The 19,347-nt window shown below is 38.8% G+C and overlaps 2 protein-coding genes across 2 annotated transcripts in view; one reads left to right on the plus strand and one right to left on the minus strand.

The window, feature by feature from the left end:
• The window catches only part of NT5DC1 (5'-nucleotidase domain containing 1), a gene marked incomplete at its 3' end in the record, with an annotated part of 150,548 nt that overhangs the window by 122,685 nt on the left and 8,516 nt on the right, over positions 1-19,347 (minus strand). The window contains exon 6 of the mRNA XM_082480729.1: positions 17,222-17,303. Within this exon, the coding sequence (XP_082336855.1) occupies positions 17,222-17,303 (82 nt within the window). The remainder of the gene's footprint in view (positions 1-17,221; positions 17,304-19,347) is intronic.
• Positions 4,058-10,583, plus strand: COL10A1 (collagen type X alpha 1 chain). The gene is made up of 2 exons (XM_082481095.1): positions 4,058-4,220; positions 8,677-10,583. The coding sequence occupies exons 1-2, from the start codon at positions 4,082-4,084 to the stop codon at positions 10,566-10,568; spliced, it is 2,031 nt and encodes a 676-aa protein (XP_082337221.1). The 5' UTR covers positions 4,058-4,081; the 3' UTR covers positions 10,569-10,583.

The raw sequence follows: 19,347 nt of genomic DNA on the forward strand, positions 1-19,347 counted from the left end.
ATGGGAAGGAGCAGCCAACGCATAAGTAAAAAGCAAGTTCTGGAGTGGTGCGATGGATCAAACGTTATTCCAGAGAATTATGGTGGCAGGACAAGTGGAGGCAGCAGAGACACCTTCATTTGTAAGCAGACAACTTTCTAAATGCATAACTATACAACAGAAGCATCTGAATGTTTATAGTTTGAAGAGGTATGCAAATAACCTTTCTTGTTTAAAGTGTGCTGCTACTGTAAATAGGTATACACAAGTATGTCTACTGCATGTATTTTTGCATGTGCAAATACATACCGAAGCCCACCTTTCATATGCATGCTTAGAGCTAAATGTGTGCCAGTGCTCTGCCAATAGGAAATATCCACAGCAGCCGGGAAAACACACAAAAGCCCTGAACTCCAATTCTATCTCAGTTTCCCATACCCACAAAAAACAAAACCTCAAACCCAAGAAGCAGCACAGGATAGCACAATAGGGTGGAGCTCCAGTTAAACACAAGGACAACGGGTTTGCTTGTATATACGTTTTGACCCCACAATCATCCCTATTTACGCAGAGACACACACAGATTATTCACCTTCCTGGCCAGAAGGAGCCAAGGCAGGAAGTACGGCTGCTGGGCAAATATCAGTGTACATTATTGCTGCTTTTGTAACATAAGTGTGCCTGCTTTGGGGATATTTATGAATTAGGCTAGAAATTAGCATGAAACTGTGTGTGCATAAAGCTGTCGCCTGCTGTTCTTAACTTTCTTAACCAAATATTTTCAAATTAGCAACAACCACACTTTCCACTAAGGGCTGTACATTTAGATGTTTTAAAATCAAAAGCTATTTTTGGATTTACATGAACCAAAAAAAGGGGCTGGAGTTGCATTTTTTCAAGGAGGAAATAAACTCTATGCCCATACATTTGCTACCTCTGTCAAAAGCGGATGACTGGATTCTCATTTGAATTTAAAGAGACTAGTTTTTAAATGAAGCACCTTGAGAAATTACACAAACAACTTGAGGACAAAGCTTCCTTCTCCAAAAGATTAAAAGGAACTGAATGCACATATGGGGAGTAGAAACGTCATCTCAGACATGCAAACATTCTCTGAAAACCACTGACCAGATTGAGCACACAAAATTAACAGAGAAAACAGGCTTCGGTCTGAAGACCCCTGCAGCAGAAAGGGTTTATTTAAGAAAAATGGAACATAGTGTTGTTTAGAGGATGGCTAGGAAGAAGAATAGAAGAAAAGAACTGTTCAACAATACATTAAATAAATTATTGCAGCAGTCTTTAAGTCACAACATTAATACAGCCCTCTAGTAAGCAAAGGTATTAGCACAATTGTAAGCAGAATAGACTTGATGGTCCATTGGTCTCTTTCAGTACAGTAACTTGTGTTCTAGGATATTTGCCATAATACATAAAAGCCAAAAAAGTTGTCACTTGCGGAGTGTGGAATTAAACAAAGACACAAAGCAGGTAAAATTCAGCCCTCGTTAACCTGTCATTCCACAGGATAGCCTCACAGTTCAGGGCCACCAGCTCAGTCTTTTGGTTGGAAAGGTAACAGGTGTCCTTTCTGTACCTACCATGCATGAGAACTCACAGTAACACGTTATTTATTAGTATTCCTATAATATAACATGCTAGTACCCTTGCTTGATTACATTATTTCTACAATTGGTATTTGGATATGAGTGCATACACGTTCTTCTGCATAGATACTGCTTGTACCTCACTGAAAGGCTCCCCAGACATCTTCCACAAATGGCATAAATTAACTTGAAAAGTAAATGCAGGCTCACTTCATCAGGATAGTAACGTGTAGCACACGCTCAGCCTCCTTTAGTAGCAACACATACAATTTATCTTTTTTTTTTCCCCATTAATCTTCGGTGCAATGGAAACAAAGAATTTCAAACACATCCAAAAAACAAACTCATACAAGACTGAATACTACATAACAATGTCAAAGAAGCCTGAAATTGGCAAAGGAGTTTTAATACACAGATAATTTATAGTAGGTATTTTTGCTGAGAATATTTGATAAAGGAAAAATGCACTACATATTAGTTCTGCAGTTTCATCCTAAACGAGAAATGTTTGTTTCTTCTCTCTTATTTTGCCTTTCGATATTAAATGATGTTTCAGAGTCCCAAACAATTAAAGAGCTGAAAGTTACTGCCTATTTGGTACTGAACACTAATCAAAGTGATGCTAAGACACTGTAAGATTCCATTATTTATTAAAAAAAAAAAAAATCAGTCACAATGTGTGGATACAGTCTATTAAGCAAGACTGGTTTAAGAAGCTTTCTTAACAGCTAAAACCAGTTTATAATCTGAACTAAAAAAAAAAAAAAAAAAGAAAAATGAGGTAAGCTGTAATCAAGTTTGATTCACCAACAGTAAAACAGCAGTAGTTAAATTTACTAAACAGAAACCAGTTAAGAGGAAGAACTTGCATCTAGTACAAGTACAGCAATAACTGCATTTGACTGAACAAATCTTAAAAGAGTTAATTGCTGACTGCAGAAAAGCTCAAAAAAAGCTCCATTAGCCCCAAACATCAGCCTGTATAACACTTGCAAATTTAAGCAGTATGGATTTCAATACTTTTGTTACAACTAGACACAATGAAGTTCTCATTGTGTAAGCTAAGCTTGCATTTCAAGAATGCATAATACAGAAACATCACTTGCAGAATACATCATATACTGCACCTCCAGCATCAAAACAGAAGTCTAGAAATATAATGTGAAGATAACAATCTCCTAAAATAGTAACTGCTTAAAAGTAATTAGGTTGTCACACAACTCCCTTATTAACATCTTAATTGATTTAAAGTTCTACACTTACATCCCAATGAACAATTACTCACATAAGTAGTCTCTACAGACTTTAGTGCAATTACTAAGTAACAGCTCACCAAAGTTCAAAACGTACAGTTCTTTCCTTAAAACATTTACAGAGAAATCCAAATGAAGCACTTAGAATTACCAATTTTACTTACAAGTTCATGATTTTTTCCAATGTTACCTTTCTTAGTTCTAAAAGCAAAGGGGCTGTAAAATTTTAGAAAATACTAACTATGAGCAATACTATTTCATCAACAATAAGAAATCCAAGGGAAGAAGAAGAAAAAAACAAAACAAAAAAAGTTAACAGAATCTAGGATGACTGCCCAAAATAGCTTCCCCCACCCCTAAAAAAAACACCTATACACACAGATAATTACTGCTTACTGATTTTTGGGGAGGAGCTTATGCCCAACAGTCACCCAATTAGGGGGAAAAAAATCATATAAATACTCAAGGGTGACACTTGAAATCATCAGCTTCTGCTCACTCACCAGTGGCAGAAGAACTCCTCAATAGAGGAGGAGTCATCACTGCTCTACCACTCGGAATTGGAGGTCTGCAACATTTTGGTATGTCATGATTTCATTTCATTCTATTTGGTTTTGAATGTAACTTCTACAGGATATGTGTTTTCTGGTTGGGGAAGGAAGGGGGTTGATATTTAAGGTCAGGTAGCAGCACCCTTACTGCCCCTGGGGCTATTGGAAAGGCTGCAGATAAAAGCTTGGCTTCAAGCAAGGCAATGTGAGATTTTTGCCACCGATGCTGAAGAAGCCAGGACTTCATGCTTCATTTGCTATAGCATTAGACAGATGTAATAAGGTCATGGTAGAGCATCTATATATTTTCACTGTAAACTTCATTTCATGAGTTTTGATATATGTAACTCCTGAACTTACTTTTGGAGTGCAGTGTAACTAGGAAGATAATCCCTGTTTCTGAAGACAGTGATTTTCATAAAGGCTAGCATCCATTTAAAATTATTCTTTTTCTGAAGAGTGAAAGTATTGCCTCTAAGCTATCTAAACAAGAGCTCTACCATTCAAAGTGATAACAATACTGCTTTCCATTTTCTTAAAGTGAAAAGCAGGAAGAAGTAAGCATGAAATAATGTTACTTTCAATACTAATACCTTGAGAAAATTCATTTATTCATATATGAGAAACAAAACAGCTTTATTTTAATAACAAACTCTTTCTCCCCTTTCTAACACAGAACGGATTTGGAAACATGCATTTACAAATATCCTTACTGCTGCTGTTTTGTCTGAACATTGTCCATGGTAGTGATGGATATTTCTCTGAGAGATACCAGAAACAATCCAGCATCAAGGGGCCACATTTTCTACCATTCAATGTAAAGAGTCAAGGTAAGATTACAATTTTTTTAATAAGAAAATAATACAGTCATTCCTAGTGGGTCAATACATAAACTCTTTGTTTATACTACTGGTATTCAACTTCCACTAACAGTTTAGGTTTATTAAAATAATGTCATGACTGCATAAAGAACTGGCAGTGGCTCTGGCAATTTAATTCTGTTGACGAAGAGGCACACTTGTCACAGATAATTTTTTTTTTTTTTTTTTTTTTTTTTTAAACACAATCACTAAAGGCATATAGAGCAGAAGCAAAATCACAGCTACAGATCTGACCTTCAGTAGTGGGAATAATACTACATGACTGTTGGAAAGGACCTTAAAGATCATGTAGTTCCAATCCCCTTGCCATGGGCAGGGATACCTCCCACTAGACCAGGTTGCTCAAAGTCCCATCCAGCCTGGCTTTGAACATGCTAATTATCCTCAGATTTCTTTATTCAACACTGGGGTTTCTAACAATAGACCTGTCATCTACAACATTCAGAAAGAACTTTTACATAGTTTGTCATGTTATGTCTAGTCAAAACAGACCCTAGGTGTGAATTTAAATACATATCCAATACATAGGGCCAAATGAACACCTATTTAAAGTCTAGAAAGACAAAATAAATTAATATATAGTCATAAAAATGTCATAAGCCTCTATTGCTTTTTTCATGAGTGATTTAAGCTTATATTTTAACTATCAGACTTATCTCCCAGTAATGTAACAATTTTAGCTTTATTATGAAAAGTTCTCCATTTCTTAAATCGGCCTTATGGCAGATTGTACAGGCAATATGTAATTGCAATGCCATGCCCAGAAATAAGATGTCACAATGTATCCTCTCTGTCCTTTTAAGTCAAACGGGTGGCTATACTTAGTGTTAGAAATTATTTGAGTTCAGTTTTATTTTTCCATGCTTAGGCCAAAGCCTTTTTTTAAAAACTTCTGACTTCATAAAAGCTGGTTTTATTTGATAAATTGTCCCCCAAAGGATGATCAGTAGTGTCTATTCCAAATTATCACTAAAATGAAGATAACTGAACCTTCCCAGTAAACATCCCTCTCCTCCCTCCACCCACCCAAACAACATTATTTTCTTTCTGACATCCACAGGCTATTCAGACTAGATTTCGCTTTTGCTGTATCCCATCTACTCTTAGTCGTAATAACCATACTTGGGCAGAAATGAGGAAATTGAATGAGGGACTCGGAACATAAGGTTTCCAAATAAGCTTCTCTTCACCAGAAAAGGACATTTTAGGCTATATCTGCATTAGAAAATAGGGTAGCACAACAGAAGAAGATCTGGAGAGCAGAACAGTTGCTGTTCAGGACATAATACCTTCACTGAGGACGTTTCATTTCAGAACAGCTCTAGTCTGATCCTATGGTCTGGATGCTTATAAGCAGCATACATTGAGTCCAAAGAGGCAGCCCTGGTCTCACCCCAACCAGCTCCAGCCCACATGCTCCAAGAACACTCCGCAGTAAGAACCAAGTGAAAGCAGCATGGCTGGGAAACTTACCCCCAAACTGTTCTTCTGGGCTGTACAAAATATAGTCACAGTTTCATCCCTTGCCTTCAGAACAAGGACTTTCTTGAATCCTACCTGCATTCTTGGATTGAATTTAGGTACATGTACATAAACAGCTACTCTGAGGACTCACTAACTGGAATTCCCACTGGGTTAGAGTTGCATTTCCTCCCTCTCCCCTCATTAACTTTTCATAGTGTTTTTCCATGACTTTATTCAGAATCATTTACATATTTATATTATTTTTAAGTGAAGTACAATATTTACTTGGGTATCTTCTACCACACTTCACTTCTCCTCCTACTATTTTTTTTTTCCCCCTCTGTAGAAACATTTGAAATGGGGGAAACCAGCAGCAAATTAAGGAAGGAGCAGGGTAGACAGGAAATGGGGTGAAAGGGGGAAATCAGTTGTCCTAAGTTTTCCCTTTATATACTAACACAGAATCTAATGTGTGTGAAAATGCATATTGCTATAATTGTTCTTATTCTAAATATGAAAGAAGTGTAAAATGCTATTTAAGAAAGGTAATAAAGACTATATATACTAGACCTCAAAAGCAGGAACAGACTACAGTCTTACAGATGTGGGAGTCATGCATCAAAATAGAGGACTAGAAAATCACTGCTATTTTTCAGTCTGGAAAACATGCATCCTGTGGAGTTTTTAAAAGAGTCTAAAGAGGACAGACTGTTAGAGAGTCTCATTTCTAGACTGAGACAATCATGGAAGAATAAAAAAAGTAGACTTGCTCCTGACAGCTCTTCAGGCAGAATATACTTTCCTTTTCTGTATGTATTTAGTGTTACCATTTGTTAAATATAACAGGACACAATTTTTAAACCAGTAGCTCTTTGGCTTGAAATTTTTGAGAAGTCCTAGTTGTGAATAATCATTGAATTAAGCCTGACTAGCATAGGCTGCAATAATGGCTTATTTAAGCATTGCTAAGAAAGTGTTCAGGAACCGGTTTAGGTATTTCTATTTAGGCTTTGATCTGACCTGCATATCCATAGGTAGAACCTATGAAATAAATTCTGAGTCCTCCAGTTAAGCAAGCTTTTTTCTCTGATGGCAGCTCTTATCTGTGGCAAAGAGAAAAATGTGTAAAGAACATTTACATGCCACTTCCACTGCGGGGTGTTAATTCTGATGGGCTTAAAGTGTCTTCCAAATGATTTTTTCATACAATGCGGTTCTTAAAATTTGCCCTATCTTATGTCACCTATATAAAAATAACAATCCACAACAAACCAACTTGCAATTGCACCCTACTGAATCTGGGAGTTCAGTAGTAAGAAATCCAACAGTATCAGTAAGATACCAAAGACTGCACCAGACTTATCACTGTTACTTACAGATTCCACAGTCTCCTTTGCAGCTGAGGAGGATGCATGTTTGCATTTTCAGTTTGTCAATAAATGTCAGACATTGCCTTCTTTCTATGTGTAGGATTTTAACAACTATCTTTCTTTGCATTGCCTTAAGGAGGATGAGATAGGAAGGTGTGCAAAGCAAGGTGATATGCATTTAGGCTGATTTTATGCATCAGCAAAAAAGAAAATGCACTCTCCACACTTGGTAGAGAAGAACAATTTCCCTGGCAATAAAGGAAGAAGGAAACCTTGCATTCCCAATACCAAATGAAAAACAAATGCATTTCATATAAACATCTCTTATTTTTTAAAACACATTATGTACAAGAATAGTTTTCTTCCTTCTTCATCTCATTTTTGGTTCATCAAGACTAGCCAAATATTAGAAAAAGCAATTTATTATTTAAGAGACAGCAGAATAATCGCTCCATAAACTTCCATATATATACACACACACACAGTGCTCTCTTCAAAAGAGAAATGCAAACTTTGGTTGAACCAATTGTTGATCAATCATCAATCTTTTCTAAATAAGCATCAAACAGAATACGGTACCATTACAAAAAAAAAAAAAAAAAAACAAAACAAACACACCAACAACCCAACACAGAATCGAGGCTCTTTCTAGATCCTTCACTTTTTATTTTTAATATGAATTCTTAAATTATCATTCCTCATAGGTATGGTAATCCATTCTATAATGCTGCCATTTGCTGCAAACTACTGACCTAGGCTCACAATGTCCATGTTAATAGTGTCTGTAATAGCTTACAAATCAGCATCGTAATTCCAACTGCAAGCTCTCCCAAAGGGCACAGAAAACTAAGCAGTGAGTTGTTTGTTTATTCCTCTATTTGTGACATTTGGTTAAGTGGCTCCACCTGCTGTTTTGATAGCTAAGAAAATGTATTATTAAAAACACAAAACAATAATGAATTCTGACTGCAGCAAGATTATTATCAGTTGTGACCTTGCCACCATATGAAATTTTTATGACAAACAAAAATCTTTAAGACAGTATTTGAAAACATATGTCTACCAAAAAAAGAGAGCCATGGCCCACTTGGGGAGGGGGGGGAGGAGGGGGACAACAATCTCACTACTTAAATGTAGCACCAAGTAGTTTCAGAAAAGCAGCTACACCTGCAAAAGATTTCTCTGGTTTTATTCATCATCAAGATGCAAGTCTGATGGATTGCTAAACCAGTTATGTTTGTGTTTTTGTTTTTTTTTTTTTTTTTTTTCCTTAATAGTTTGCATCTACTTGCACAGCATCTCTTAAACTCCCTGATGACCCTAAATATATTGAAAGCAAAAGTTTCTAAAAATGTTTCACACATTTGCACTTTGATACTTATTCATATAAGAGCACTCTCCGAGACACTTTTGCTCTGAACATAGGGTTTTCAATGACCAAACGCAGCATTAGAAACTTGACTTCTATGAGGTTCAAGTTAAGTTAACCCTTCACACAATTCACCACCATGCTACAAGTCTGCAAATCTGTTATAGCTGCCCCGGTTGATGTGGTTTCCTCTCTCTCACAGGTGTGCAGATAAGGGGCGAACAAGGACCCCCTGGTCCCCCAGGCCCTATCGGACCAAGAGGACAACCAGGACCTGCAGGAAAGCCAGGCTTTGGAAGTCCTGGTCCCCAAGGCCCCCCCGGTCCCCCAGGACCACCTGGATTCTCTGCAGTTGGAAAGCCGGGCATGCCAGGTCTACCAGGAAAGCCAGGAGACAGAGGACTCAACGGTGAGAAAGGAGAAGCTGGACCTGTTGGACTCCCAGGAGCAAGAGGGCCACAAGGACCCCCCGGCACTCCCGGCCCCGCAGGACTCTCTGTTCCTGGCAAACCAGGACCACAAGGCCCTCCAGGAGCTCAAGGGCCGAGGGGCCTCCCTGGTGAGAAGGGAGAACCAGGTATCCCTGGTATAAACGGACAAAAGGGAGAAAATGGATTTGGTGTTCCAGGCCGCCCGGGTAACAGGGGTCTTCCAGGCCCGCAGGGACCCCGGGGCCTCCCCGGTCCTGCTGGGGTAGGGAAGCCCGGTGAAAATGGTCTTCCAGGTCAGCCAGGTATGAAAGGTGACAGAGGTTTACCAGGTGCACCCGGAGCAGCTGGTATCCCAGGTTCCCAGGGTCCCCCAGGAGAACCTGGAGAAGCCGGCATTGGCAAGCCTGGGCCAATGGGACCGCCAGGAGCAGCAGGCATCCCCGGAGCCAAGGGACATCCCGGACCTGCAGGCTTGCCTGGATCCCCAGGTCTTCCAGGATTTGGAAAGCCAGGATTGCCAGGGATGAAGGGACACAGAGGGCCTGAAGGTCCTCCTGGCCTTCCAGGACCTAAAGGAGACCGAGGCCCAGCTGGTGTGCCAGGAGAACCAGGACCTGTCGGGCCACCAGGGAACATGGGCCCTCAAGGACTCAAAGGCTTGCCTGGTGAGAATGGCCTACCTGGACCCAAAGGCGACATGGGCCCTGCAGGCCCTCCGGGATTCCCAGGGGCCAAGGGTGAACGAGGTCTACCAGGATTAGAGGGAAAACCAGGATACCCAGGTGAGCAGGGTCTTGCTGGTCCTAAGGGCCACCCAGGTTTCCCAGGTCCGAAAGGCGACACTGGCCATGCTGGGCTACCTGGCTTGCCCGGTCCAATGGGTCCACAAGGAGTTAAGGGAGTGCCAGGAATCAATGGCGAGCCGGGCCCCAGAGGGCCTTCAGGAATACCTGGGATCAGAGGCCCCATCGGCCCCCCTGGCCTACCAGGAGCCCCTGGTGCAAAAGGTGAGCCTGGAGCACCAGGGCTGCCAGGCCCAGCAGGTATTGCTACAAAAGGCTTAAGTGGACCCATGGGACCACCTGGACCCCCTGGGCCTAAAGGCAACAATGGAGAGCCTGGCTTGCCAGGCCCCCCAGGTCCTCCTGGTCCCCCCGGCCAAGCTGCAATCCCCCAGATGCCTGAAAGCTACGTTAAAGCAGGAGAGTCTCGGGAGCTATCAGGAATGTCATACACGAAAGGAGTAAACCAAGCTCTTACAGGGATGCCAGTGTCTGCTTTCAGTGTCATCCTCTCAAAAGCCTACCCTGGGGCAACAGTCCCCATCAAATTTGATAAAATCTTGTACAATAGGCAGCAACACTATGACCCCAGAACAGGAATCTTCACCTGCAGGATCCCTGGACTGTACTATTTCTCCTACCATGTACATGCAAAAGGAACAAATGTTTGGGTTGCACTCTACAAAAATGGTTCCCCGCTCATGTACACCTATGATGAGTACAAGAAAGGATACCTTGACCAGGCTTCTGGCAGTGCTGTCATTGATCTCATGGAAAATGATCAAGTATGGCTCCAACTGCCCAATTCAGAATCTAATGGTCTCTATTCCTCCGACTATGTTCACTCTTCTTTCTCAGGTTTCCTATTTGCTCATATCTAACAACATCCCACTTACACTGTCCTGAAATTTTCTCCTTCAGACCATTTTAACTGGGCACTGATCTGATGTGTCATTAAAAGGTCATGCAACTTCAATTTTGCAACAGAAATGGAGGAGGGAGTGAGAAGGTGGAAGAGATTGGTTCAAACTTAGTAGAATAATATTGTATGTTTTTAGAGAATTGTCGTAAGAAATTTGTTTCAAATTATGATCAATTGTCCAACTGAATGCAACATTAAAATTTTATGAATTAATATAATGCACCAGCCTCTCTTTTGTCTCATTTTATTAAAAAAAAAATAAATAAAAAAATCAGGATTTCTAACTATCACTTCTCATGACACATGAAGTAGCCATTCCAGGACTCTAGATCCCACTTCACTATACTTGAATTAACTGAAGGTATTAGTCAAAGTAAACAGTCTCAGATACACCACAGCCATCACAACAGCTGGATAATATAGCAGAATGTTCCTGAAGTATATCAGCTTCATCTTTAAGCCATCAAATAGGAGTCAAGAAAACAGCTTTAATACAGTGCATACCTTGTCACAGTTTTAGTTTAGTTCTGCTTTCCTTATTAATGAATAACTACCTTGGAGAAAGGTAGATTTACAAATTATTACCTGTTCTGAAGATGTAAGACTTTCACAATATGAAAAGGCAACTAGACTTAAGCCTGGAAATCCACTTAGCTTTGTTTGATGCACATTTTGTAGTCTGAAGTAACAAACTAGTTCAATATTTTTTTAAGCTCCTAACATTCTGTAAAACAACAATATGCAGAGTACTGTCAAACAACTATCACCAAGTCCAGACATTAAGAACATACCTTCACAAGCATGCAGACGCTCACAAAGACAGGTTTACCACCCCCATTTTGGAGACAATCTTTGCACTGATTTTCCCTGAACAGTTCATTCCTTTAAAACACAACAGTCTGGGGAATATCTTTTACTTACATGGTAAATTTATGAGGTGATGAAAGTAATTAGTCAGTAGACAATCATATTTACCATACTTACACACATCTCACAAACAGACATTAGATTAATCTGTTATGACACTATGAAAAGTTAATGGTATAAAGATAGCTTCATAAAATTAGTGCTTATAAATTATGAAACTATAATAGTTTGATCATACATTTCTTCCAATGACAGTTACCATTCATGTGCTTTCAAAGTATCAGATACATCCAAAACCTTATGAACTCTTGACCTATTATTTTTAGCTTCATTTTTTTAAACAGTAGTTTTAAATCACTTGCACTTAAAGTACGTAGGCCCACATTTAGAAATTTTGTGATATTACCATTCCTTCATGAATGAGGCCTGTTGTGTTGTGTACATTTGAAATCAGCAATTTCCTAAGTACTTGATAATACATTGGGATTAATAAAAAAAGCAAGGACACCTTTAGGTTGATCCATCATTAGCAAGCAAAACTATATAATGTTTTGGAAACCGTAAAGAACTACCAAGAATGTAACTTTGCAGAACTGTTTTTTCTCAGTGCTGCTGGATAAGGAAGCCTGTGGTTTAGGCTATACTTTGGTAAAATAATAAATGTTTAAGTAGAGAGCGTAACTTGAGATCTGCTTATTTTAGCAGCCAAGTAGACAGAGGCAAATTGGTACCACTATTACAAACACTGCACACAAATGTTTGTATGGAAATAATACAGTGGACAGTACCTCAATTTCTAAGTAACAATCCTGCGATACTGTTCTTTCAAGCCAAAATAAAAATCAAGACACTTGAGTCTGAATTGTCTATCCTCACTTTTCTACCTTCCTGTTTTAGGCTAAATATTAATTACAGATCTCCTAAGAATTATCTCTTTCTTGCACTAAAAATGTTTTCCTGTGCAGTCACTTGCATTAGTTCAACAACACTTTCCAATATTTAAACATAGCACTTGCTGCTGCCAACACATTGAACCAATCTGCCACTTTTGTTTCAGAAACAAATAGAGGGACTGGATTGTGCAGCTGGAAAATACTGCTCAGTAGCTGTAATGTCTCCAGTTAATTGCTTTACATCTGAAATGTATGCCAAAGCACATGTCTAAAATTGTTGGAGATGCTTGCTGCTCGGCAGTACATTACTGTCCTGTGATTCCAATTAACATGTCTCTGCATAAGAAACTGGGCTCCGACAGTATTCTTAAAAGCATAGTTCAGTAATCCTTATCATCCATCCACTTTAAATCAAGTTTTGTCCTTTAACATCTTTGTTCCTCGAATAAGCACATAGGACTTCAAATAAGTCTACCACTCATACCTCATGCCTGTACCTCATGCCTGTCTTTTTGAAGGCTTTTCGTAATTGTTCAGACACTAAGTCATTAAGAAAGCAACTCTTAACACTGAAAAGCCAGAGTTTACATGCCAAGTTGTGGCACAAGCACAACTTCTACCTTGATTTTAGCTTTGAAGTCTCAGTTTAGAGGGGACATTGAGAAGGTCTAAGATTCTTGAATTATTTTATTTTTTTTTTAATTTTCTCCACATGAAGATCAGCAATCTACCTAAAAATAAAGCTCTTCCAGATACCACATCTTTTTCTGGGTCATGGACATTAGAGGAAAAAAAAAAAATCCAAGGAGATGAAAATGAAAACATAAGAGCCTGTAATAGTACAAAACTCATTTCCAAAGGCTTCAAAAACATTTCTGAGACAAACTTCAGTAGTTCTTAAGCATTCAAACAAAGTACCCAAATAATCCCTTCCATATTTAGCCGGGAAGCTCAGCAGAGAAGTATAACAAATTTGTTTGCTTTTATCTTTGTTGCCATTTTCTCAATTAAGACAAATAACGATCTCTCATCACTGGTCTACATCAACATTAGGAATTTCTCATGTTTTGCAGGATTTTTGGAGGATTCTTGCCAGAAAAGCATCTTTGCTTTTTGTTTGTTGCATTTGAAGTTGCATATAAATGACATAATGCACATATCACGGACATCTAGATCCACTATCTTCGGCCAAGACAACAGGGTAATAACATAAACTTGCAATCAAAAACCTCTGTGTGTGGGAACATGTGTGCGTGTGCACGTGCGCGCACATTTTTTGGGACAGAATGGAGTAGTTTAGAAAGATCCAAAGTTTTCCTCCCCAAAGTAGTGCTTCCCACACATCAGCATGCTGATCTATTGATCAGAATACTGATCAACCACATAAAAGAAAAAAAATGCAAGTTACTAAAACCCATGTTTTAAGTATAGCACCTTTGTTCTCTGTTCATTTTCCTTTTTGTAAAAGATGGTCAGTGACAAGTTTTCTCAGATGCATCCTTGAAACCTGAGGGCAGATCCCATCAAGACTTTTTATGGGCAATTTATGAAGTCTCTGCTGCTGTATTAGCCATGACCTTTTTACTTCCAAAATGAAATATAATCTTATGAGCTGACTGAAAGTGTTAAAAATATGTCATTTTCACTATATAAACACAGATGCCACTGTTTTCAGAAGTGTCAGGGAAATGATATGGAAAAACCGTCATGGAAGACAGAGAGAAAGCAGCCTCTAAGAAAAGACATTTTACAAAATTTTGCTTTAAGCAGCTGTATCACGCAACTTCCTCCTTCAAAAATTATTGATTTTTCTGTCCAAGTATCACCAAATCTGAAATTTTTCATGTGGAAAAAGTTATACAGTACTTCAAGCCCTCATTACTCCTCTAAAGATTGACCTTTGTTTCCATAATGCTTTGTGGACCTTTGTCCACATATTTATATACTGTAAAATACATTGCCACATGCCATTTCTTTTAAAAATGCTCTTTACTAATTCATATAGAATATCAACCAAGAGAAACACATACAAATTCTTGCTAATCACCTTAAAGCTGCAAAATATTCCAGTAACAAGTGAAAGGTTTACAGAAAGGATTGCTTAAGTAATTCAATGCTCAACTTGGCTATCAATTACAAAGGGAATTCTTGCAGATATTATTAGGTAAGAAATGACCATTTTGAAAACATGAGTATCTGTGTTCACTGCTACCTGACATCATGCTTTTCTGGTGGTATCGTTTAGCAGATCCCCCCAATTTTTTTTTTTTTTTTGAGTTATTCTTTAGAAAGGAAGATCAGAATAGCACAAGACTATTTTGGAACTGTCTTGCTCTCCCTCTGCAAGCCTCAGTTCTTCACTCCTTTATAAGTAGAAGAGTGGGTTAACACCCTTCATTAAGCTGAGTCAGGACAATCATGGCTATCTGAAAGAGCCACCGAAAAAAAATATCATAGGGCAATTATCTAAGGCAGTTACCATAGCTAAGACAATGAAAAGCAAAATCCACCAGACACCTGATTATGATCAAAGAAATCATGTGAAAAAGAGAAAGGACATAGAGAAACAAGGGCATACTGACAACAAACCAAAGTGACTTGCAAACACTTAGAGATTTCAAGAAATAAAATGGTCAGTCGTTCTGCTCCGTCACTGACAATGGCACTACTAAGACAGCATTTCGACTTGGGAACTTTGCGTCTCCTCAACTGACCTCTCAGTAAGTTTGCTTTAGAAATTTTACCTTGACTAACTGGTAATGAGCACTGCCTTTCTCTGAAGGGTTAAACCCTCTACAAGGCATCGAGGGCACGGAGTTAAGTCAAGAGGCTGTGGTTTTCAGGCCAGGCTCTGGGCTAAGAAAGACAGTGGGGCTTCCTGGTATTTAGGTAGCCGTTGGGCTAGAGCCAGGTTTAGGAGTTTCCTCAGGAAGTTATGTTAAGCTTGCAGCTGAGGGAAAAAAAATAATCTCTTTGGCACAAGCTTGAGACAGAAGATTAGTACCGTTATTCTCATTGCACTGAGGGACCCGAGGCGAAAAGAAATATTCCATGGGAATATCACAGGTAAGCGATACAGGAAGAAATTCTCTGGTTCTTCTGACTTCCTGTTTAGGACTTTGTCTGCAGAACCACATTATTAAAAGGAAAATAAAAGCACTATGAGGACTTTCAAAGTGGTGCATGAAAGAGCATAGTACTTTCATATATTAATATATTAAAATATTGAAGTAGTGTATACGATCTGCATTGTTTTACTTCTGATTTTACAGAGCTTTGCCCAAAATAATTGATGCTTATCAGTTATTATGCTTTCTTACATCTTCAACACTGTTGTTCATGTGCCTCATTACTTTTATAACAGACAATGAGGTGTGTTAAATTAGGTACCACTTCTGATAGGAGTTAGAAAGGATTAAGTCATACCACACATCTGTATGCAGATTCCTTGCTTACATACAGAAATAGGTACCTGATAGGGTGGTATATGCATAAATGTACACACAAGCACTCATACATAAATAAACCCAAGCGATTATTTATGAGTACAAAGATCAGACTTTAACATCTGTTTGATCTAATTAGTTTCCAAAAAACACTTAAAAATTATTCTTTTTGCCAAATGCTGCATGATCCACACCTTTTAAAACAAAAAGCTTTCATGACTTGAAAAAAGAATGAACAAAAATTATGAGAAAATAGTTATAGTTGATTAGCATTGGTTTAATACCAGCAGAAAACAAAGGATACAGTTATTTCACATATCAATGACTTCCTAGAGGGATTTTTAACTACCAATCACACTCAAAGCTCCAACGGAAACACAATAACAACATCAAACAAAACATTTTAGGAATAGCTTGCTGTCTTTTACAATATGCATCCTAACATCAACTTCTGTTTTTGTTTAGAACTTCTCCCAGACAATTTTGTCAATTACATTTGAAAGGAATACAGCAAGAAGTACAGCTGTGGCAAACAAAAGGTAAGTCTTAAGAGGGTCCAAACTACACCCGTACCTAATGTATGTTGCATTAACAGAGGTAATTCTATTGGAAAATACTGTCAGCAAAATGATACAGAATTCTGAACTGAACCGCATATAATCTTTTAAAAAAAAATAGTTAAAAACAATTTCAAGTAATTGCGTGCACACACGAGATTGTTAACCTGTTTTCTGAACTTCTTATTTTATATGCCTAATAGAAACTCAGAATTTAAGTCTTTGAAAGAAGGAAAATAATTTCTAGCTGAAGGGTATCCAAGGTGTTTTCCAACTCTAGTTTATATTACGGTATTATAAGGTTGGCTTTGGGTGGAGGAAGGCTATTATAAAAAAAAAAAAAAAATCCTCTGCAATTTTTAGCATGTTTATAACAAAACAAGTCTCCTCATTATTGTGTCAATACTACAGGAGGAATTCTAATCAAAACTAAAGCACTAAAGAAAATGATGAAATATTAGTCAGTACTTTAATTTTTTTCCCCAATGCATTTCTGCTTTTATTTATAACTGCAAGGACACAAGGAATAGAATCAAACTACAGTTCAAGTGTGTCCACATTACCATACAAATCATGGTAAGAAACAATTTTTCTTCTAAATTCAGTGAAGTAGCACATCATAAGTATCACTAAAGATAGCAAAACAATTCCAGCTAAATGAAATAGAAATAGTAATGATAAAGATGTCCTATTCCAGGATAAATGTGTGTCTACTATACAACTATTCGGAAGCTTGAAAAGTAAAAGCTGTGTTGAGTAGCTTACAGTGTACTTGCAAATGTATTTGCTCTGGCAAGCACATGTAATATTTTCAGCTATTATAGTTAAGTTTTCAGTGAACCCACTTACCTTTAAAAGCTGTTATTTTATAATTATGCTGGACAGCAGCCACCATGTCCTTCCAGAAGTCGTATTTTTTCTGACCATCATGCTGTAAGTGTCAAAAGGAACCCAGTCATTATATCAAGTATCAGCTATTTTGAGCTTTCATATTGGAACAGTGACAGCAATGCCATTAATAAACAAAAGTATTTGGAGCAAAACAGTCTTTGACAGTAGGATTCAGGACATTAGGACTCAGCTGTACCCAGCTTAACTTTGGGTAACCGCAGACAAGTTATCTCCCTACTTCAGAAGGTTATGGTGGGGGAGAAAGGGGAAAGGAGAAAGGATTCATATTTGTGAGGAACTCTAAGGCCTTACAGCAAAGGGGGGGTGTCAGACAGAACAGCAACTCACTGACTGAGCCATCCCACCGGCATTTGGGAAAAAGAAGTGTTTAGAGCTGCTGATGCTGTACTTAATTAGCAGGTTGACATTATCTACAGCCTGGCACTTCCACCCTCAGAACTGGCAAAATCCTTGGCTCTAATTTAGAGGTAACGTCCTCCTGCCAGCAACTCCACCCCAAACACCGTACAAAACACTCGCCCAGAAGCCAGGCTGAGCAGCATGGCGTCACATTGTACTCTGAAGACTGCCAAACCCCAGCGCTGGCAGGAGGACAGGGGAAGGCGATCTGCACTTGCGAACAGCCTCTCGCCGTTCCTAGAAAGCCACCCAGGCACAGAAGTGCTCCAGCTGACCTCAACCGCCTTTTCAGCATCTCACCGAGGGAGAGGAAAAGCTTCTCAACCAGCTGAGCCCCACAGAACTCTCAAACTCCACAAATTTTAGGAGTGCTGATTTAAACAGATGCGATTATTCAGCCAGGCAATATCACAGAGCAGCGGATTAGCTACTGAGCTTGTAAAAGGTACTCAGCAGTAAAGCAGGTGCTATAGTCTCTTTGAGTTTGTACGCCACAGAAAGTATTTTTGCAGTGTTGTTGCAGGCTTTCCGCACCTACATTAGGATAAATTTCAAGGCAACTGTTAAAACATTTCACGGCATCACCCTCTGTGTCCTGACCACTGCATTGATACCTGAATAATGACCCATTTTGTAAGCATAAAGCATTTTCTAGAGAGGGAAACATTCAGAAACAGAAAAAAAAAAAAAAACAAAACAAACCCCACAACCCTTAACATTACCAACCAAAACCACATAGTTTATACGTTCTGAAGTCAACCTGCCATGGAGGCTTCCAGAGGAACAGCCCGCCCTTAATTTCACAACTAGCAAGTGCCACAAACAAGTCCCTTTGTGCACGACTTACAAGCACTATAGCAGTCTGCTTATCATCCACCAGCTCTATAGGTTAACAGTAGGAAAGATACAGTGCTGTGGCTTTCAATTTTTCTTTTTAAATCCATTCGTACAGCAAACTGCCGCAGAAATACATAAAAGAATTAATAAAGAGAAAAGGTTTCATGTATGTCAAACTCCAGTTGGCTGCTAACCAAGGTCATTATTCAAAGCCGCAATCAGGAGATGTTGGGGAGCACCTATCTGTCCAGTGGTAATGGCATCAGCCTACACTAGCACTAACCTTGAGGCAGAAGGATTCAACTGTCCACTTCCTTCATACTCCACATTGCTGACTTGCTCCTTAGTTTGGGTTTGTTTGCGCTTTTTTGTGTTTTGGTTTTTTTTTTGTTTGTTTCTTTTTTAAAAATCAGTGCAATGAGCTAACAGTTCATCAGAGTGCTGTTTTAAGGACAGATGGATACCAATTTAAAAGTGAGTACCAGTTTAAAAGTGAGTACACTTCCTTCAAAACATCTGACCCCAGAGAACACTAAAATAACTGTCAACCTAATTCCTTGCAAATCCACAGCCGTTGCATATGAGACATACAAGAAACCAGACCAATTCCCAGAAACCAGAGAGGAAACTGTGCATGCGCATGCAGTCCACCATGATTTTGGTGTGATTATCAAATGTGATTTCATTAGCTGAACTATCAGACAAAGCAGTATTTTGTGTAGCTCTTCAATGTGAAGATCCAAACCACCAAGAGGCTCCTCTGCTTTGTCTGAAAGCCAAAAAAATCCAGAGTTACGGCTCTGGATACAGCAGATTCATTTTTAACA

This window comes from Vanellus vanellus (genome assembly GCF_965231255.1).
Source record: "Vanellus vanellus genome assembly, chromosome: 3".
NCBI classification, from domain to species: domain Eukaryota; kingdom Metazoa; phylum Chordata; class Aves; order Charadriiformes; family Charadriidae; genus Vanellus; species Vanellus vanellus.

What these genes read in the sequence shown, in the direction of transcription:
- COL10A1 (XM_082481095.1), top strand. Translation starts at nt 4,082, where the DNA reads ATGCATTTACAAATATCCTTACTGCTGCTGTTTTGTCTGAACATTGTC. An exon ending in ATTCAATGTAAAGAGTCAAG is followed by an intron (nt 4,221 to 8,676) that starts GTAAGATTACAA and finishes TCTCTCTCACAG; the next exon opens with GTGTGCAGATAAGGGGCGAA.